Source organism: Myripristis murdjan, chromosome 16 (genome assembly GCF_902150065.1).
Source record: "Myripristis murdjan chromosome 16, fMyrMur1.1, whole genome shotgun sequence".
Lineage (NCBI taxonomy): Eukaryota > Metazoa > Chordata > Actinopteri > Holocentriformes > Holocentridae > Myripristis > Myripristis murdjan.
Window position 1 is genome coordinate 10,672,501 of NC_043995.1, and position 23,783 is coordinate 10,696,283.

General features: G+C 40.8%; 1 protein-coding gene across 1 annotated transcript in view; it reads right to left on the reverse strand.

The window, feature by feature from the left end:
• The window catches only part of cdkal1 (CDK5 regulatory subunit associated protein 1-like 1), a 318,909-nt gene that overhangs the window by 261,101 nt on the left and 34,025 nt on the right, over nucleotides 1-23,783 (reverse strand). The window contains exon 4 of the mRNA XM_030072443.1: nucleotides 7,958-8,042. Coding sequence (XP_029928303.1) covers nucleotides 7,958-8,042 — 85 coding nt within the window. The remainder of the gene's footprint in view (nucleotides 1-7,957; nucleotides 8,043-23,783) is intronic.

Consider the following 23,783-nt stretch of genomic DNA (forward strand, 5'->3'; position numbering starts at 1 on the left):
CTGTAAATGTACAGTATAAACACGGCACATACACGCTGGACTTATTCCAAGAGTTCAATCTGTGTGTTGCGTGTCCCTTTTCAATTAACATTAATGATTTTTTTTCCCCTTTCTTACGGCTGGTTCATGAATATTAACAGCATATTGAAATGAATGTAAATACAGTGTGGGAATTGGTGTATTTTGAAAACAGAAGTACAGAACTCCAAGTTGGGTTCTAATTCGTTAAGCACACACTCCCTTGATCATACAAATTACCGGAGACAGCCAAGGGTAGAAACCGCACACACAAACACACGCATACACACACAAAGCGGTTTAATTACATGCTGTTGAGCAACTGTTTCTCTTATGCATTCTGCGTTCATTGATTTGAGAGGTCTCTGACATTGAATTACGCTATAGATTTCAGGCATCTCAAACGCACGCACATGCACTGCCAAATATCCATACTAATTGACTTTTTAGCATTCAGGAGCCAATCTATTAGCATTTTTGCTACTGAGCGAGCTCCTGATGCAGCGCTCCAGTTGAAGGAGTGAACAGCGGGGCAGAGGCTGCTGTCACTCGAAAACAAGAAACTGGAAGGGATCCAACCTCGCTCCCTTGTTAAGAGTCCAGCCATGCATGGCCACTCACCTCTGCATGCTGAAGGAAATTATGATAAGGGATAATTTTACACCAAAAGACTGGGGGCAGTAGTTTAAAGGAGCAGAGGCAAAATGCCACAGGTGAAAATGTGTTAAATTGCTTGCTCAACCTTTCACTGCTGTATAGTCTATTTTGGAAATAACTGTTTCTCTTCAAGGTGTAATCTGATGTTTCTTGGGCAGTTGTCTTCAATAATGTTGACTGGCCGACAGTCCATGGAAATCCATTTAGTGACTGCATTGCTCAGATTTGCTGCGTTGACAAATTTGCCCCTTATAGACTACCCAAGTGTGGCCTGACAGCACAGACCAGCACCACTGCTTTACACACTGCTACAACAGACAAATGACAAACAGGTTTGTCATTTATATATTTTAACCTGACAGTGTGCGGACAGAGCAACATTTCAGTGTTGCAGTTTGTCCATGACTTCATTTCTGTCCACAAATCCACCAGGAATCTTCTTGAAATAAAACTTGCCATCCAGAAGGCCACAGGTTGTCTTACCATTCATTTTGTCTGCAATCAGTATTCAAGAGGCTTGCTGCTGGCAACATAGGCTGCATCACAGGGGGTTAAGGGTCAAAAGTGGGCCAAAGTTCAACTTTATTCAGGAGTTCAGCATTAATTTAATAATAGCACATTAAGGTTGTCAAACTAACCACAAGTGTCTGATCCAACATCACTTAAATGAACTTTAGAAACATGATTTTATTTATTTATTTATTTTTGCTAATAATGTTAATTAAACATATGTTAATTCGAAGCAAGGTTTTCACCAGTGTTTCTAATAATGTAAATTTTGACACTGCAATTTTCTAATTTACGGCAAATGATCAGCCCAATACTGTATATGGTATCAGCCCTGAAAAATCAATATAAGCCAATCCCTTGGTACAGTAAAGTACAGCTTACATAAAGCTTTACTGTTGTCCAACTCCTCTTACCAGTCATGTTTTTTAAATCCAAAATGCATCAAGACATCTGACTTTATGTTTTGACAGCACTGGTTCATTCTTTCAAAACACTTGGTGATTTGGTCAACTAAGTTTCCTTGGGCCAGTAGTTCAGACATTTGTAGGACGGGAGGCAAACTGCAAATAACATGGAGCAAAAATCTTCAAACATCCACTGAAAATGGGCATAATTAAAAAGACAGATCTTGGATTTTTAAGAAGCAATGTCCGATGATTCAAATGAAGATCCAATCCCTCACTGGCTAAAGCTTCATCCGCCTCCCCACTCATATCACTCTGTCTCACACACAGCCCAGCCCTTTGTACACCTGACCATGCCCCCAAATAAACACACACACACTGCCAGTAAAAGAAAACAATACAGACACACAAAGACACAGATACCCACCGCTCCTCATCCCACCTACTTGGCATGGATGCCAGCGAGGCCCCAGTTCTCCAGAAGTAATAAACTGCCTTTTCTTTGCCTCTCTCCTAGCCATGATAGAAGGCTGGTGAAAGCCCCACTGCTTCCATTTAAAACCCCTTAAGTCATTTAGGAGTCATCTAGGACACTGACTGTTAGTTATGTGCATGTTTGTATGTATGTAATTGTTTGTGTGTATGCAGCACATGATGTCCCACATGTCACAGCCAGGGGAGAGGAGAGGATTTGTTTTACACACTACCACACACACAAACACACAGCAGGAATCAGGGACTGCGTGACAATATAAGCTTCACAGTGGCCTTGACAATAGTGAACCTAAGGGATGGCATGGGGTGGCAGCTGCCACCTTAAAAAGAAATCCAGCCCCAGCTGCTAAAAGATAAAAAAAAAAAAAAATAAAAAAAAAAAAACAGTTGTCAATGGTTGGAAGCATACAAGACCAAAACTCCAATAACCCTCCCACAGGTTGCTGATCTGAGACCACCTCTTTCAAGTAAACTCAGGTTCAAATATTTGGTGTGTAACAAGGTTCAATTAGGACGTTGTCATCTACCCAATGGAACTGAACACAGGGGGTTGAACGCACCAGGGTTAAATTCAACCAGAATACACACAGCAGATGTGAAATGTGACCTAGGACACATGACACATCCATGACATTAGAGTGTGGATACCCAACCTGGGCTCATCAGGACCCGGGTTTGGACAAAAATTTTGAAATAATGTTTGGATTCAGGTGAGGTTCGGGTGAGGTTTGGTCACGTCGGCGTTATTTCAGTGAAAAATGATGGACCTACTGTCTGCTCTGGGCAACTTCCTGTGCTGTGCTGAAGTTTACGTGATGATGCACCATGTAGGCTACTTCAGGCGGAAAATGTAACCTAGCAATGGAGGACAAGCAAAATCTCAGGCTCGGACAGATTCGGCTCGGTTACGGTGCTTTCAGGCTCAGGTCGGGTTCGGACAAAAATATGCGGCCCAATCCGCACTCTCCATGACATATGCAGGAGTCGAGCTTATTCCATAGGCCGAAAGAAAACAAAACATAGTCTTTATTCTAACACACAAATACATTATTATGATATCATCCACCAGACTGCACAAACCTTAAGTGGAAAATATATCACACACATCGTATAGGGTGGAATATCCTTTTAAGTTGGAAATCCACTGTAATATTGTTTCCTGTTGATACAGGTTCCCTCCCTTCGTCTCTGCTGGGATTAATAGTAAATTAAAGAAATCCTCCAGCATAGAGGGTGGTCTGGCAACTTCATCTCCTTTAACATTAACTTTGTGTTCTGACAAAGCTAAACAGCCTGGCCAGCGGCACTCTCCTTTATTAACGAGAGTGTGTTAAGCACATAAAGCAGAGCAGCACAGCCTAGCACAGCGTGTTAGTTAAAGCATGCTGCCAAGGCCTCCGCTCACCTCTCTGAGCCACTCTGCTTCGAGGCAGAGAGGTGAGACCAACACACATATTGGTAGTGACAGCAGTTGGCAGAGCACTGGCCTGGAAGAAAAAGGTGTGGCCTGGAATATTGTGTGCCTGCAAACTGTACCACGGGGTATCCGCGAGTTCAGCGAGTTTAACATACAGTGAGACTTTATAAAGGTGTGGCATTGTAACATTTGTAAATCATTACCACATCCATTCTGGCACACTGGCATAATTACCCTCACCACAGGTTTTATTGTAATTGCACTATTCTTAGTGATAAGTTTGAACTTCTCATTTACTTCACGGGAGTGCATACCATCCGTCGACAAGGGCTGTTATGGGCTCTTTTCCCTCTTGCATTTCAAAACAAATACACAGGCGAGAGGCGAGAGGAAGAGCAACATCCTCTTTGCAACAGAAAGCAACAGGTTTATGTGAGATATGGTTTTAATTTTGAGATACACAAATATACAGCACACATTTTAATGCGAGTTAGAATGAAAAACAAGAACAATTCTGCAAAAAAGTGAAAGTGAAAATGAAAATAAAAGACCCTATCAGAATATACATTAGCTCAGTGTGCTTAGACTGATACTCCACTCAAAAGCCTGCACACTAAGGGTTGAAAAAATGTTAATAAAACTAAATTGAGGGTTTTAAATGTGCCATTAAACAATATTTCAGACATTTTAAGGCCTCAATGTTAGATAGAGACATTTTTAAGACTTGTAGACATCATGTGCCAGCCTGTGCAAGCGTGTGTGTGTGTGTGTGTGTGTGGTACCAGGAGGTGCAGACGTGAAGGCCAGCGTGTGACCGAGCGCGAGGCAGCCCGTGTGCCTGCCACCCTCTTGTTTTTTTTTCCTTCCTCTCTCCCTCCTCCCTGTCTGTCTCTGTTTCTCTATCTTAATCTCATGTAAAAAAAAAAAAAAAAAAAAAAAGCCAAAGGAAAAAGAAATGGAAGGACATTTTGTATGAGTTTAGCTGGCATTTTCAGTCTCTCTGAAACATTTACTTGTGTGGGTGGGTGTGTGTGTCCTTACTAGTGAATAGCACATTAATTACATTAGCATTACAGCAGGGTTATTTCCAGGCAAAGAAAAACTATTGAAAATTCTCAGAGTTGGAGTGTTTTATCTTGCACATTTCAAATCAAAAACTTCCGATAAAAATTGGCATGATAAAAAGGGAGTGATACAGTCAGAAAGAGTGTGAGGGGGAGGCGGGACAGAGAAAGCCTGGGAGATTGCACTGATTAGGTTGGCCAAGGGAAATTGTTCAGTCTTGAAACCACAACGTTTCCTTCCAACAAGTTGTTCTGTTTTGATGATTCAGTCACACGTTCACAATGCAAAATGTGACAAATTGCTCCTTCCTGCACTTAGCAAAAAAAATGCAAATCGTGTCTAAGAGCCGACCAACTAAAAAGCCTGAAATTAGTCCATTCAGTCATGTCAGACAACTGTCCTGTTGCAGCTCAGTGCTCAATAAGACAAGATGCCTTTCAAGGTGTCCAAATGTACACAAACTGATTATTTCAAGTCAGGACCATTTAATTTAATGCTCTTTCCTCATTTTCTCTAATGCTTGGAGCAGCCAGAGTGATGTGCGATGTGTGCAAACACTCAATTTGGATAACCAGAGAACTAAAAGAAATAAATGGCTGAGGAAAGTTAGCAACAACATATAGTTACAGATGCCATGGAGTGGCTTTTAAATTGATGCAGTCACCAGTCGAGTTTTAAATGTAATAATATAACACTAATCAAACCAGCAGCACTGAGAGGAAATTTCAGAAAAATAAAACGTTTACTTATGAAGTTCTCCATATTTGCCTTGCAAGTATTCATTTATTGTATTTTTTTCCTTAATCATCATCATCACATTATCATATCCAATTAAAAACAGCCCCACACAATTTATAATAAAACAATGTTTCAAATTTCAAAATCACTCTGCCAGGCCGGTGCTAAGAAATAATTTTGATTTTACATGACTGAGAAACAAGATTAATATGTTTTCAGGAACATCAAGTTAACTGAATTGAACTGACTCCTCCACCATGACAGTGACAAAAGAATTTCAAAATTCAGCCTCAGCCACATGTATCTCTTCAAAACGTCCTGGCTGGTATGATGTACGACTGTACTTGACTCACAATTTCCAGAGTCGACTCAGAATCAGCATTTCAATACAACAAATCGACTATTTTTTTCCATTCCCTCTATCAATACATTCCAAGTTCATTTTTAAAAGTGTGTGTCTTGTTTTATTGTCATATTGAAATGCTCAGTAACTATCTATAAAAAGATGATGGATGTGATGGAGTTCAGAGCGAAAGCAGCAAGCAAGGGTTAAGACAGTTATCACTGGCATAAATCATGATCTTACACACAAGCAGTCACTCACTCAGTCACCCACCCACCAGGCCTCTGTGCCCCTGATGAAGAGGAAATAATCAAAATGCAAAACAGCCACTACCTTAATTTCTCTGATTTTATGCAAATCTGTATGTGTGCGCGTGTGTATGGGTCCATGTGTTCTCAATGGTGTGTTGAGCAACCAGTGAAACTGTGTGTTGGTTGAAACTAACATGGGGGGAGTGCAAATAGCAGAAAACGTGCACCTTCTCTTTCTCTTCATCACATTTGAATTGCCAATGCTTCAGACTGGACAGACTGGAAGGCAGAGATGATGACGGATGGAAAAGGGGGGAAAGAGGAAGACGTTTTTGGCCGAGGGAGTTGCTGTATCCATATGGACCATAGGTAAAACATTCAGCTACGCAGTGAAGCACGGAGAACTTAACTAAATTTTGGAGCCCAAACCGACCTATACTTGAAAATCTTCTTGAGCTGGAAATAGGCAGCAATCAATGTGTCCACAAAATGTCCACAAGATCTGATATGAAATATTTGTCCCCTCATGATCTGATAGTCTCTGATACAGTGTGACAGTGGAGAAGAGTCTCATTCACAGAGAGACTGGAATCAAGAGGACCAAATGGTACCATAATAGGCTGCTGTCTGTAGCCCCTTTTCAGAACCACAATCAAAATCAGAATCACAAATATTGTATTGATCCCTGTGGGGAAACTGGGGAAATTGCATTATCGGCTCTACCCCTTTTTTTTTTGTTTTCCACTATGTAAAAGTTAGAGATAGCACCTGGTGCTGGCCACTATTTTTGGTACGACTGAGCGAGCTGAGCAGATACTTAAAGGCGACGTGAAACCCTGCAGATCATTGATTGGTCAGAGAGAAACTGAACACTGAAGCCCCACCAGTCACTGTTTACAACTTGGAAATACCAAAAAAAGACTCATTGATGATGTGTCATAGCTGATAATCTATCCATCTATTAAAAAAAAAAAAAAAAAAAAAAAAAAAAAATTAGGCAAATTTCTTAATTACACTAAAATTGTTCATGTGAAGTAGCCATTTTGAGTTGGTGGTGTTGATTTTTTGTTTTGTTTTTTTAAACAAAACACTCACATGGGACTCTGCTGGAGAAGGGAAGAAAAACTAATCAACATGCCCACAAGCGACTGGCAGGGCTTCACTGTGTGCGGATACTATGCAATGGAAAACAAAATCCAGAAAACTAACTGGTACCAAAAGCAAGTAGAGCAGATACTATGTAATGGAAAAGCACCCTATATAACATAACTTTAGAGCCGTTACAGCCTGTTACAGGCTGTAATATAACTTATCAAACAGGCCAACAGCTGCTGAGACTGGATTACAGGATTAATAAACAAATTGAAGCAAATAGTGCTGCTTTCTGGCTCTTCCAAAGAAAAAAAAAATGACAATTCAAGCACCACTCAACCTGAGCCCTACACAAATTAAGCAATTAAGTGAGAAAGTAAGCCAAAACTGCACAAAACTCATAGGGTCCCACTGAATAATCTCATCTCTTAAAGCGCCAGCTGATCAGCTGCCTGCCTATTAACTCTGGGCTACCAGCAACCTGCCATCACAACTTCAATGTGTCCATTGATAGTGCAATTAGATTTTTTGTGTAATGTGTCTTACATTGTGAAGACAAGGTTTCATAGTGACCGGGTATAATGGAGTGAAGTGATTCACATACATTAGCGCTGTCTGAATTTGGCTCTTGAAGGCCACACCAATGTGATAAAAATGTTATCTGTTGATAAACAGAAAAAAATCCAGCAATATCAAAATGGCTAACAGGCTTGACTGGAATGAGAGCTGAAAAATGCAAGTGTGCCAGACAAATGAACTAATAACTGAAAAAGGCCAAACAGGAGAGATTGTGAAGATAAACACACAATTTAGTGAAGCCTCTGATATGGTCTTAAAGTATTGTGTGTGTGTGTGTGTGTGTGTGTGTGTGTGTGTGTGCGCGCGTGTGTATGTGTGAGAAACAGCACAAAAGTGTTTACGTGTGTGTAAGACAGAAAACATGTATGCATTTAGTGTGTCTCAGTACTTGATGGAGTTTCTGAAGTGGTCCTCCGCAGGGTTTTTCACTGTGCAGCTGTTCAGCAACCACAGGTCTGCTTCTGAAGGGTTTTCTATGGAAAAACACACACACATACACACACAGACACAGAGAGGGAGAGAGATTATCCCTGTTTCTGTATGCCTATTTTTACTCATTTAAATATTACTATTTTTAAGTAAACTGTTCATTTAACTGTATCTGTCACAAACACAAGCAAAGACATATCTGGCTCCAAGTATCTGGGATGATGCACAAATTACTACTGGTACACACACACACACACACACACACACACACACACACACACACACACACACACACGTGTGGTGTCTTGTGATGCCAAGCTCAGCTGCTACTCGAGGCGATAGTGGCAGGCCTTGCATGGCACTGCCAGGAGAGCTGTGTCACACACACACAAACACAGACACAGACACTCACATACACACAGCACAGCGGTGGTGTAAAGCTAGCTCCTTTACGCCACGTTGAACCAGATATTTCACTTAGTATTCACTCTCCCCATTGCAGTCAAGCATACACACACACCCCCAACACACACTGCACTGCCTGCATTAGTCAATTAGTCAAGCAACACCCCACAGTGGCTTTCAATACACACACACACACACACACACACACACACACACACACACACACACACACACACACACACACACACACACAAACAGCAGGTCACAGCATGCAGAGAGAGGGGAGATGACCTACCACACCTTGCTTGGCCTCAGCACTTACTCTCTCCCATTCTGTCAACACTCCCTTTCTTTCAACAAAACACACACACACACACACAGGCCAAGGACAAAATGTGAAGGTCAAACACTATCCATCAATTAATGCTCAACATCACCCAAATAAAGTCAAAAGACTTTCCTCATCTTATTGGCTGAACAATCAATGCCTGCTTCCCACATGCAAATATCTGCAGTTTGGATAAATGAAGCCAAAACATTCATCACAACTGAGGATAACTGGTGAGTAACATCAGCATATTTGCACATTTCATCAAAGAATTTTACAGACCTCTCCAATTCCAGTTTGAATTTAGAGTGAAAATGAACAACAACTGTTGTACTCAGATATGAGATAATAAATCTGCTTGAGTTTTCACCAGAAAAACACATCACTGTTTGTTTGTGTGGGTTGTGGAGGCTTTACATTCCACTTGGGTGAGACGATACATACAAACAATAATGTCAAGTCCTAAAGCCAAAATGTCCGTGTGTGCGTATATACGAGTGAAGATAGGTATAATATGCACCCTTTGCCAGCTGAACTCACTCTCTCATGCAGTCTAACACACACACACACACACTCACTCACTCACTCACTAGTGGGACTAGTGGGAGTGGTCTCAGCTGTGTGGTTGCTCTGCCCCCTCTGTCCTGGGGGAGGTTTTCAACAACAACAATAAAAAGCTCTCCATCAATGTAACCCACAGTCAAGGTACACACACCACACACACACACACACACACACACACACACACACACAGTAAAGACAGATACACAGGCTTCTGCACAGACAAACACAAACCGACTGTATCTACTGGCAAACAGTCAACAAAACTAGGGAATGCAGTCTGAATACATGCACACACATTTACTGTACCACACACACGCATTTATCAATCTGAGTGACATCCTGCATCTGAGAGAGAGACAGAGAGACAGACAGAGAGAGTGAGAGAGAGAAAAAGAGAGGGAGGGGGAGGGAGGGAGAGAGAGAGAGAGAGAGAGAGAGAGAGAGCAGACACAAAGCTTCTTCACAACACCATGGGCATTTTAGCAGACCACTCCTAGTTTTATTATTTCAGCCTTCCATTCATCTTACTGTTGCTCTAACCATCTAGCAGCTGTCTGCTGAAAACAAGAGCGAGACCAGGGCTTAACAGTGAAACCAAAGTCTGAAAGAACACAAATGCCATGGTTCCACTGTTCGGACATTTCTATTTTTAAGTTTCTTTTAGCCCAGATTCCACAGTTTGACTATTTTTAACTTTTCAACTGGGACAAGTCTTACAGATGACTGTGCTCATCATTTGGGGCTTAACAACTTTCCTGTGCCTGTGTAGTCTGGTCTAATGATATCGTATAAAATATGTAAATTTGCAATTGAATTGCAAAGGGACGGTTTAGGCTAACTTGAAAAAAGTGCTGAATAGGTACGTATTTGAGTGTTAAATGATTCTCTCAAGTTGCTATGAAACTCTGGGATTATTCTACACTTTGTCAGCTGAGTCTAAAGTGTTTCCACAATTTCAACTACTCAACAAAAAATAACCTAAAAGAACATTCAAAATATAAATTTGCCCTATTCAGATATACAATATTATAAAACTTGGTTGGTGAAAACATTCTGGCCAGTCTTCTTTACATTAAGTGGATAAAACACACCATAGAACATGTGCCCAACACCCTGCTCTACGTATGATGTATGATGGCATGGTCAACCCTTTTTCTTCCTGGAAGCTGGGCCATTGCTGCCTTGGTCCAAATGCCCATTCTACCACTGAGCTGGTAGTGGAGTGCAGTAGGCGTTTAACATTTTGAGACTTAATCTCCTGGCAAAACACCAAAGAATGCACAGATGACAGAACCAACCCTTCAGTACTCTGAATGCTCACTTTGTCTTATGCATTGAAATTACAGCTTTGATCACTTTTGTGCAAACTCCCTGCCTCTCAATTTTACTTTTCACTAGAAGGCAGCAGTATTAGCTTTGAGCCAGCCACAGACTGGGTGGTGTGTTTGTTTTCAAAGTAGTTTAGGGTCACATGAAGCACTACAGTTTGGGCCCCAGGGCTGCAGCTGTGGAGCAAGGGCTTCTCTGAGCAGTTGTGTTTGTTTTACTGCACTAAAAGTGTTGGGGTAAATGTAGAGAGATATCTGGCCCCCGCTGGGGAGCTGGGTGTGTTTGTTTTATTGAGCCTGAGAGCTAGATGCTGTTCTGGCAGGAAACAGTGGCTACAGAGGAAATATTTAAAGTGGGAGTGTAAATGAAAGTGTGGCAGTGTACACAATTACCGTTTTCCCAAGTTTACCGTAGCATATAAACAAAGTGGTTAAAATATGGAGCTACAGCTGAGACTAACACTAAATCAGCAGTTTGGGAAAAACATGGGATCTGGCTAAGCTATCTAAACTGGTAGGAAAGAGCAGGAAATTGCCCCTGAAGAATAACCTCTTCAACCTTCCCACTCCCAATGGTGTGTTCATCATTGCAAATGCATGCTGGGCAGCCAAGCTCTGTTCAAAGCCACAGAACATGACTGTAAATTCTAGTGGAGACCTTCAGGTTTCCACAGATACCAAATATGTCCTGCTGAACTACAGGGAAGGCTGTATGAAAGGATGCAAAAATATATATATATATATCTAGATATCTAGACATCTAGATATTCTCTATTTCAGTGGTTCTCAACTTTTTTGGTGTCAAGAAGCCCCAAACTGAAAAACATCAGGCCGTATTTGATAAAATGTAGAGGCAGGGATCCCCCATCTGAAAATATTTAGTTTTTCCATAACTGTCAACAGTGAAGTGTGAGAAACCTATCAACAGAATAGTCACTCTTATACATTCTCTCATTGGGCTAACTCCCAGGTCAACAAAATCACAGTGACATTATAGGCTAATAATCCCCATTTTTCTGGGGACCCCCTGGAACATCATGTAACATCATGTAGAACAGCTGTTCTACATGATGTTCAAGGGGTTCAAGGGGTTAATCAGGGGTTAATCCTCTCCATTGTCAATGCATTTCCAGCGAGCCATATGTTCCTTCAAAAAGCCATCTATGTTATCTGAAGGTAAAAAAAAAATTTCAATCCTGATTTTAGACCAACAACAAACAGCTCATTAGATATTTAAGTATTGCAACAACAGCAGTTAAAATCAAACACATGCACCAGAGAAGTCCGCCTCTACAAGATAATGCTTCATGGCGTTCATCATACATCTCAAAAAATGGAGTGTAAAACATCGACGTCTACATTCACATTTGAACCTCTTTAAAATGTTTTATCTACATGAAACTGTTCACTGGAATCACTGGAGAAAAGTCCTGAAAACAAAAAACAAACATACCTCCATAAATGCTACCAAGACTTGATCAACCAATTTCATAAAAAGCTGTCACCACGGTCTTTGCATACACTTTTTTCTTTATTAGAAGCCTTGCCTTAAAGGCAGAATGAGTAGGGTTTGTCGGTTGCGGTTTGTAAACACAACATTCACATTTGGCCCCTCCTCCCTGGCTAAGTGAACCACCAGCCGGCGTCTATCCGCTCAACAGAAAACAGGCCAATACTGCATCACTCTTCATCCTCATCCTCTCCTTCATTGCTCGCCGCTGGATGAAAGCAAACCCCAGATTCACTCTTGTTGTGGAACAAGCTTTGTCCGTTTTGGCCTCGCTATATTTCCTTTTTGCCATGATTCGCCATTTTCGTAGTTTCTTCGTGGTCGTGCTATTGAGCTGGCTCCGCACACTGTTATTGGCTGGGAGCTACACACCCACTGCCCAAAGGCCGACGAGTCCCGAATCCAGGCAGAGGGTAGGGTCTCTGCAGATACACACACCAACACACACTTCTAGTAGCTCATAAGTGATTATTGAGTGGGATTATTTTTGTATGTTTTTTTTTAAGGCAATTTCTATTCATTCTCTCTTCAACAACACTTCACATGAACCATCACTAGCCTCCATGGTTTCATTTGCACCTCCTTTTGAAATTGTCAGCAAGCGAGGGGAGTTTTCCACAGAAAAACAGTTCTTAAGAAATGGATTATAGTAAGGCGCTTACAGAGAAAGTTCTGTTCTTCCACACCTAGATGCACAAATCATTTGGACCCGATCAAACTTAAACGCCTGTTCTTTCTCGGCTATGTGACCTGTTTCAAAATGTAAAAACTATACATAAAATGTCAGCAAAGCCCCTCTATCTTAGGGATTCACAAGAAAACTGCAATTTCATGAAGGAGGGCTTGCAAGGAATGGAATACGAGCTTAACATTTATCATTTAAGTCTTAGGATGAGAGACCAGGAAAATTAAAAACAGAGGGAAACACATTCAGCAGTCTATGATGGGAGTTTGAGATAGATTCCCTTTCCGGCAAGGCTATTACATTATCTATTCATGGCTCCCAAGGTAGAAGCGGGTGTGTGTGTATTCATGTCTGTATTTGTGTGAGAACTTAGGTAGCCCGCAGTGACTCAGCACTTACTTGCCCATAAATTCCAACCATTCAGAAAATGCTGCTGTTGGGCATTCTCTGAAAGATAAAAATTTGCATAAGATTTGTTAGGTATAGCAGTCCAACCAATGGCAGAAACGTGATTTGTTTATAATTTGCATAGCATGGACATTCCGGCAATAAACTGAGAAGTTGTTAGAACAGAATATGCAAAAGAACTGTTGACCTTATCTTTTATCAGAAAAAGAATTGGGGTTGGAAGATAAGCTACCCTGGTGTGTGTGTGTGTGTGTGTGGGGGGGGGGGGGGGGGGGGGGGGGGGTTCTGAACATGTTGGTAATAAATCATTTTATCACCTCCATTAGAGGGCAGAGGTCTATCTTAGGCTCATGGTGTATGTGAAGACAGGACAGAGCAGATCAATATTACTAATAATCCCAAGACTGCAGATAAAGGAAAGATGGAGAAAAACATGGGAGGAAGGAAAGAAGGTGAGAGTACAGAGAGGCAGAGAAAGACAGGGTAATGGAGTTAAAGCAGTACTTCTATGTGTATTTCTAGGAGACATTTAGCAAATAGATTTGTCAAAAAGCGCAATGCAGAAAACAGAGGTAATGAAAAAACAATACTGTACATTCACAACAGTGGCAACACTGATTATGAATTGATGTAGCTGGTAATCGGCAGTGTATCATTATTAGTAGCAGTATAATCGATATAATATAATACTAATCAATGTGTACTAATCAATATATTGATTAGTACACACACTGCAACTAGTACAATCATTCATTGTTGCAGAGTGTGTACCAGCTAGAGCTGCAATAATATGTCGAATAATCAATTAGTCGCCAACTATTAAATGAATATATATACATATATACACATATATACACACGCATATATATATATATATATATATATATATATATATATATATATATATATATATATATGAACGAACGGATGGATTCCACATGCCTGGTTCCCACTGTGAAGCATGGAGGAGGAGGTGTGATGGTGTGGGGGTGTTTTGCTGGTGACACTGTTGGGGATTTATTCAAAATTGAAGCACACTGAACCAGCATGGCTACCACAGCATCCTGCAGCGACATGCCATCCCATCGGTTTGCGTTTAGTTGGAACGTCATTTATTTTTCAACAGGACAATGACCCCAAACACACCTCCAGGCTGTTTAAGGGCTATTTGACCAAGAAGGAGAGTGATGGAGTGCTGCGGCAGATGACCTGGCCTCCACAGTCACCGGACCTGAATCCAGTCGAGATGGTTTGGGGTGAGCTGGACCGCAGAGTGAAGGCAAAGGGGCCAACAAGTGCTAAACACCTCTGGGAAGTCCTTCAAGACTGTTGGAAAACCATTTCAGGTGACTACCTCTTGAAGCTCATCGAGAGAATGCCAAGAGTGTGCGAAGCAGTAATCAGAGCAAAGGGTGGCTATTTTGAAGAAACTAGAATATAAAACATGTTTTCAGTTATTTCACCTTTTTTTTTTGTTAAGTACATAACTCCACATGTGTTCATTCATAGTTTTGATTCCTTCAGTTAGAATCTACAATGTAAATAGTCATGAAAATAAAGAAAACGTATTGAATGAGAAGGTGTGTCCAAACTTTTGGCCTGTACTGTACTGTGTGTGTGTATATATATATATATATATATATATATATATATACATACATGTGTGTGTGTGTGTGTGTGTGTGTATATACACTACTCACAAAAAGTTAGGGATATTCGGCTTTCGGGTGAAATTTCAGGATGAACCTAAAATGCATTATAACCTTTACAGGTGAACTTAATGTGACCTTCTGTAAACTTTTGAATGCACATGTCCAACTGTTCAGTGTTTCAGTACTTTTTGCACAAGTTGCTGTTTTCTAACAAGGAATTTAATGGCAAAATTCACATCAGGTGTTTGATGCTCCAGCTCATCGAGGTCGTGTCATTAGGGAACGGCTGCTGGAGACTGGAGTACCTCAAATGGGGGTGGCCTGCACTTTCTCAGACCTGAATCCCATAGAAAGCCTATGGGATCAGCTGAGTCGCCGTGTAGAGGCTGGAGCTCTGTACCCCAGAACCTCAATGTCCTGAGGGCCGCCCTTCAAGAAGAGTGGGATGCCATGCCTCAGCAGACAATAAGTCGACTTGTGAACAGCATGAGACGTCGTTGTCAAGCTGTAATTGATGCTCAAGGGCACATGACAAGTTTTTGAGACATTGACATTTTTTGTTGTGGTATATCCACCACTGTTGTTGGCTTTTGTTTCAAGAAATTGTTTGAGATGAGGAAATCACCAGAGTATGCTTCTACTTAAATGCCCTACTTTCATGATATAATATCACTGTAGCGTGAACTTTTTATATTTTCCATAAATTTCACCCAAAAGCCAAATATCCCTAATTTTTTGTGAGTAGTGTATCTATACATATATATATATATATATATATATATACATCTAAATCTAATCCAAGAGGTACGGTGTGTCTGTGTCTGTGTCTGTGTGTGTGTGTGTGTGTGTGTGTGTGTGTGTGTGTGTGTGTGTGTGTGTTTGCGCGTGTGAGTATGAGAGAGAGAGACAGAGCAAGAGAGAGAGAAAGAGAGAGAGAGAGAAAGAGAGAAAGACAGCCTAAATTTGACCCACAACCAAATCATACAAGAGACATTGGAGACACAGCACCTGGGGTCAGTGTGTGTATGTACGTTTGTGTGTGTGTGTGTGTGTGTGTGTGTGTGTGTGTGTGTACATATACACAAGGTCATGCATACACATTTCAATCACACTATTCCCTATGGAGATGAGGAGAGAGGGATAGGGGAGCAGGTGCACGCACCAAATAAGAGGGGATGAACAGAGTGATGGGGGGGTCGGATGGCTGCTGCTAGTGAATAAAAAAAGAAAGGTTGAAGGAACAGACAAAAAATTGTGTTAACACCCCCAACGAGGATGAAAAGAAAACAGACAGAGAAAATGGAAAAAAAGAAAGACAAAGGGAGGCTCAAGGGTGTGCAGGCAAAGGTGCACAGTCATGACAGGGAGGGGAAGATGGAAACTGGACAGGCAACGGGACATGGGGAGGTAGAGGGGGAGAGAGAGAGTGAGGAGGATATGGCTAGTGTCACTGCCATCCTGACCCATAACCAATCATCCCGCTGGGTGTTGTGATGTTACATGGATGTTGTTGGAAACTATGAGCCTGGTGGGGTCACCAACAAGATGGTGGTGGCCAGTACGCCCAAAAAGGTCACTTCTTTGCCGGCCCATGATTAAACACCCCGCCGAAACTAAAACATTTCGCTGTTTTCAGGTTTTTGTTTTTTTTTTTAATACCCCTATGTACAACTTATTTTATATACTTCCACAAAATATTTTGCATTTATTATTCTCTTATGTTTTGATTGTTGTTTTAACTGTGCTATTTATCTAATTGTTTTTTTTTTATCTTTTACTTTAATGCAAAGCACTTTGTAACCTCCAGTTTTGCGAGGTGCTATATAAATAAAGCCTTACTTACTTAACTATGCTGAGTGACTGAAGGCTTGTGAGTAAGACCTTCAGTCAGTCAGTCAGTGTGAGAACACATTAGAAAAAAAAGAGACAAGGAAAGAGTGAGTATTGCATAAAAGTTGCATAGCCACTGATGGGTGTTCATTTCACCTGCACCCACCCTGCTCTGCTCAACAATACATACATTACCATCATAAAATATATTATGTCTAGCATGTTTCAGAAGACAGGTGCCAGGTGTGTATAAAGTCTAAGTCTTTGTGGCACTGGATTTGTATGCTGTTTATTGTCGATTTATCCACAGGTGTGTGCTTTCTATACAGAAGCACCCCGCCGAGAGACAGCGAGCTGAGGCTCAGCTGCAGGGTCAGAAAGCAGAGAAACAGACAAACAATAACATGCTGAATGGGAATAAGGTCATTTCCCCGAACCCCCATGTATCCACTGTATGCAGATGCCTCAACTCGCAAATGAAAATTGCTAACTGTAAATTGAACTCAGCTGTATGTTGTAACACACAACAGTTGCTTCTCCCACTGCCAGGAGGAGGCGTGAGAATTTGTTCTTCAGTTTCGTAAAATGGTTTGTTGGCATTGTGATGATTCCTCACTGGGTACATCCACATGTGCCAATGCTCTAGATACTATGACTACCAAGACTGGGGTGGTAGCTCAAATAAAGCATTTGCATGATTCAAAGTAACATGATTTCCCCTGAACAATGCAGGTTTAGGAGGTTTTATTCAACTGTCAGTTTAGTTTACTCGACAAAATGCCACGCAGTGAGATCCAATTTGACAGGGGAAACGTGTCAAAACATTAACATATGCAAGCAGTTACTGTTCTGAAAGAAAAGGGGAATGTAGCCCCCCAAAAAAATCTACCTGAGACAACTCATAATAAATGTAAATATGGGCAAGACTAAGCAGGAATTTCAGTGTGCTGACCTGCCTTACTTATAGAATGGATTATTGGGAAAATGTCCATGTTGACATAAGATACACTTCAGAGTGTCAGGTTGTCCTCCATCTCATTTACTTAGTTGTTAATTTAGCTAATTCTCTATTTTTGCATGTGTTCTCACTTTGCCTGTCTTGTCCAACTACATGAAAGCAATGTAATCCGCAATAATTTATAGTGTCTCATAAAACTAAATTAAATTCAGGCTTCACAGTCACTTGTAATGCGCTGTTAGACTGGGACGGCCTTCAACACAAACACACAGGCACATCTCAGATCCAATGTCAATTCACTCTCGCAAACAACAAAAACAAACAAATATCCATGGATTTTTGACAGTGTGAATGTGACACCTTGAAATCTTTACAGCTAAGCCTCTCATTTTCCCTAAGTGCACTCACCCTGCTCAAACAGGTTTTTGACAGGGCACTGAGCAGAGAGAACAATTTGTTTGCTGAAGACAGGTTCTCCTGCCCTCTTGGTCTGTGATACCTTAGGTGCCCTGTCAAACTAGGTTCCACATTCACTAACACGGAAAATCAATTCAGAAAGCTGATGTTTTCCAAACTTCAAAAAATGGAAATCTTTACGGAACCACAACAAGGTTTTGATATCTATCATATCCATCTAGACATTATGGAAAATGAAAGCCTCTATTGACATGTACTGAATTTCAATTCCAGTTCACATCTTGATTGAAAGTGAATATAAAAAAGTTGCACTGTATAAAATCAAATATTTATAATGGCAGATGGACTGCTTTCTTCTAAGAAACCTTGCTTTTGACAAGGTTTAAATCACATTTTATAGTCAAAAATAATGTACACATAATGTAAAGTGCAAACATATAGACCATAGCAGAGCTTACATTGAAGCATTTATAGTTCTGCATTGATGTGCATGTCACTGACTTCCTTCACACAGATAACCTGCCATGATTAACCTTGTGAAGACTTGACACCAAGTTATGATTCTTGAGCAGGTATTTGACACCTGTGTGGAGACCCTTTCAATTCCAAATACAAGTCAAACAGCACAACTTTTACCTGAGGAGACACTATTTTCATTTGAGTATAAAAGATGCATAAGTCAAATTACTGTAATGCATGCACCACCTGAATCCCACTGTCATGTATCTGCAAAAACTAATGAAGCAATAATGGATGCACTCTTACTTTGAAGTGATCAACTTTAAAGCATTTCCGCTTTATCAGACTTTATATCATCTATATAATATAATATAATATAATATAATCAACACTAAGTGAAAATATCAATCCATATTACACATGAAATTCCCATGGCAAGTCTTTGTCACCATCTCTGTCCAAGCACACTGTTTTCTTAAATGTTCAAACAGTGCCAGCACCAGGCAGACAATGGCAGCCACAGTCAGCAGCCAAGGAAAAGACAATAAGGATATCTACTCCACTCTCAGGAATAAATAAGCAGTGTGGATGTTTAAGATTTCAGAGAAAAGGCGGGTCAACTGACAAATCACATGCCATATGCAAACAATGCCAGTACGAGATAAATGCTCAGGAGACATGACAAACCTGGCCGGACAGCTGAAACAGAAAAAGGGCATTGTAATGCAACTGATTGTGTTAAACGGGCGTGTGATATCACCTCATATCGACTGTCGGCCCCTGAAATGAATTTAATCAAAATCATATCATGGCTGATGCAAAATGCAGGGTGTTTCATCAAGTGGGTGATAGACTTAAACAGCGTTGTTATGCGGCATTAGATTGAAAGTAACATTTATTTCTATGTAAAAGTCCATTTATTTCTATATAAATCCAAACTATAGCCTTCTATGTGATCATGGCCTAAGCATCAACATGTGTGACGCAACCTTCAGTCATACGCGTCTGACTGTCTCATATGACTGAACTGAACTGTCTGAAATACAAATCAGTCACATTTCATGGCAGGATCTTAACTGGACCCTCAGAGGAAAGACCGCACAGACAGACAGACACACACACACACACACACACACACACACACACACACACACCACCACACACACACACACACACACACACACACAAAACTCTGGAGTGGGATGAGGAAAGCATGACTAGCTAAGTTAGGAAAATCCATTATTTTCTCACCTGCAAACACAGAGAAAGCAAAGCACCCACCATCCCACCATGAACTCCAGGCCACAGACTGGAGGCTACACTGGCAGAATGAGATGAAGCCATTATGGTACCAGTATTGTGTCGAAGCTATAAAAACACACTGCACTCTGCATGAAAGTAAAGCAAGATACACCCCATGAATAACAGAACAGAAAAATTGATTCCTAGAATCCTAATATAGTTTTTTAATATATGGACGGAGGCCTGTTGCGGACATTTTCTTGGAATTGTAATATGTTTTTTCCAAGGGCAAGTTCTCAGAAATGCAGAGTAATACTGAGACCGAAACTCTTTAAACTAAATGCAAGGAGCAGAGTTGCCCGAGGTGGATTTCCAAAGTCAACCGAGGACGGGATTTCATTTTTGTCTGAAGCTGAATGAATGAAGTTTCCACAGCTGTAATCTGAAGAGTAAAACATGGTTTCAGAGTTGTTTGAAATAACAGTATTTTACCAGAGACACCGGGGTGTGAAAGTACAAACTGTGTGCACCGTGGGAGGTTAAAAGGAGATGGGTGTAATTCAGCTGGTGTTGTAAGCTCCGATGAGCATTGCACATACCTGATATTTTTACCACCACATCCGAAAACCATCACCACTTTTTCACAGATGTCTTTGCCCCTCACCTTATCTAAACATCCTCTCTTTCATGTTTTCCCCACATCACCAACTTTTCCCTCTGCTCTCTCTCCTTATTTAAACATCATTTCCGACAGCCATCCTCTTTTTCACTTTTAATACCTCTTTCTGTTCATTTTCAGATCTCCAACAGCTCATCGCTCTCCTGCTTCTCATCATCTCATCTTTATGGTCCTTACATCAAAGTCTTTCTTTTCTAATCATTCTCAGCACATAACCCTATTTTCATATTAAACCTGTTTCTCATTCTCAATTTTACTAATACACCCTAAATTACTGAGTGTGTATATAAGTTACTAGCTGCTGATATGGACAAAGCTTTAAAGGACACTTTTTCAAAGAAGGCAGGCACTATTCAACAGCCTGTGGACGATACATTTTGCTTGATGCAGATTGCTGTAGCACTTGGCAGTAAAGAAAAAAAGCAGCCAATTGTGCTTCCACCAAAACTTTGATGCATAATTAGCTAACTTCAAGTTGGCATAAATTCTGAGGTGAAATGCAAGGCCTTGTTGAACCAATCAACTCGTCTCATCAAGGTGATGTGCAGATGGAAGCTGGCTACAGTTTCTGTGTGTGTGTCTTTTATTTGCCAATGGAAAATGTTGTTTTAGACACTTTGTATTCAGAGTGCCAAGTAGTCATTCGCTGTGTCAATTACTATTACTTACATCAACTTTGTATTGTTTGTATGCAATGTAGTAAAGACACCAAATGAAAATTAGATAATTAATTACTATTTTAGTGGGATTTTTACATTGTAATTATAGGCTCATATATATGTCATATCTATTGACTTCTGCACTGGGAGTAATGTTGCATGTACAAAAAAAAAAAAAAAAAAGTAGGGGTTAACTTACAATAGCTTACAGGAGTACATTATTGTCAGCAATTGACACATTAATCTAAATAATTACAGGTTTTGTGTGTTGATGTGATGATTGCAATCTAAATGAAACAGCAATTGTGCTTTCCCAGTACTGTGCAGCCCCAGTGGTGATTACACTGCAAGCAGATCTGTTAACCTCTCTACCAGGAGAGTACTTAGCGGTTTTTAGGCTCTCGGTGATTATAAAGCATCCTGCCTGGGTTTTCAGGCCAGTTCAGGGGAGTTCACTGCAGTCAGATTTTCTATATTTTATGTAGGAAAAGAGCCCTGGAGACTCTCGCGCTTCCAAGCGCCATAAACCTTTCAAACATGCTCCTTTAATTCTCTCTCTGATGATAGATTATATCATTATACCCCACATTCTCTGCTATCACTGCAGCTACAGGATCATATTTTCCATTTCAGACAGACCTACTTAGCAAGTTTCCAAACTTTCCCTGACATTCCCCAACCAGCTCTACATACACTGTACAAAGTCTGTCTCTAGTGGAGGCCAGCAGGCACTGTAAGGCTATGAATGGCAACAGTACAGAAGAGCTGCGCAACTAAATTGCATTCAATGATTGTTTTTCCTCGCTGTCTTTATAGAGGGCCAATGTTCATTCAAATTTGGATTAATTTCCCCATATGGTTTGGGAGGATTCTCTTTCAATCCATCCAACGAGCCCCCCCAGGACTCAGTAGACTAAACCAAAGTAAAAGAGAGATTGAAATGTGTGGATCTTTGCCAGACCAAAGAAAAAGATCTCCGGTGTCCCTGAATCCCCTGTAGTCCTGGGCACTGCTAGATGATATATGAGGGTGAAGGCAGAGACGTCTGTGTGCGTGTGTGTGTGAGAGAGAGAGAGAGAGCGAGAGAGAGAGCGGGAGAGAGAGCATGAGAGAGTGAGAGAGAGAGTGATGATGAGAGAGAGAGAGAGAGAGAGAGAGAGAGAGAGAGAGAGAGAGAGAGAGAGAGAGAGAGAGAGAGAGGCAGACAGCAGTTGTAGGGGTCAATATGATGCTCCTGGTGCTTCACACACAGACCACACCGTGACCCACTTTCCTTCTAGTTCCCATCCCATCCCATCTCCATACACACACCACACACACACACACACACACACACACCACACACACACACACACACACACACACACCAGACACTTCCCTCTCCTCTAATCTCCATCTCCTCCCGTCCTTCCATTTCACCCCTTCATCTCTAACACACCCTCTTCCCTCCCCCTTTGGTGCCCCCCAACCTTACACACACACACATACACACAGAGGACGTGCTGACCTTGGTGATAGAGTGCAGTCGTGGTTTATGGGGGTAAGTGTGCTGGGGTAAAGGGGTGGCTTTGGGGTGAGCAGACACACTTGACTGAGCTAACAGGGTCTGTCAGGCCTTATTGGTTGATTATTGCCTGACTGGACAGCTGTATGGTTGCTAGCCTGACTGATGACTGGGTAGTAACACACCACTAAGTAAACACATTACGGCAGTATCACTTTTCCCTGTAAAAAGTTGTGTAATGAAATTATGCTTTCAGTTTTATTAACACTATTAAGTTTGGCAATCACAAAAAAAATCATGGCTTTTGTTAGCACTCCAAAAATATCCGATTACTAAAAGCTGAATTATCCCAAAAATATATTCCACTCCATATGTCATTTCATCTTCAACCAGATTAGTCATTATCCTCTCACACTAAGCTAACACACAAAAGAAATGACAGAAAGGTTTAGCTTCTCTGGATGGAAGTTTTACTACTATTTTAAATCTACTGAGCCAAATGATGACAAGAACACTGGACATCACTTCTGTCTGGTTCTCCTAATCATTCACATGAAAAAGAATCAAATTATCCTGACTTCTGAGGGTGAGACAATGCAATCAACAATCTTGGGTGTGTAACGGTGTTTAACGCTGTATTTACTGGCAGCACTTGGCAGTTGCTGTTCAACAACAATTAATAATTAATTGCTTTAATATTAACTTGCTGCTGCTGCTGTGTCATTTCAGTTTACCCTTCCGAGGATCAATGAAGGTAATGCATTTAACTATCAGCAAACATAAAAATTAACATGAAAAAAAAATATTAAGCTAGTAAAACTTATTTTTTGGGTAAATAATTTGGGTTGTGTTTGTGAGCTGGTGGCTAGCTCTGCTGCTGTTCTACAAGTTGATGCTGCCTGGGAAGTACAACCAAGAAATGAAAGTGAAATTAAAGACTGGATATTTAGGTATTTAGGTATTTAGGTATTAAGGGTGTTTAGGTTGAATTTTTCTTACGAGACTGTATGACCAGTGAGATTGTCATCTGTCATACTTTTACAGCTGGCAAAATATGGTAACAGATCTTTTTCGCCATTTTGACATGAACAGCAAGGTATACAAAGGTGTTACTACATTATGACATTAATGAAGGTTCTGTTCCATTTAACTTTGAG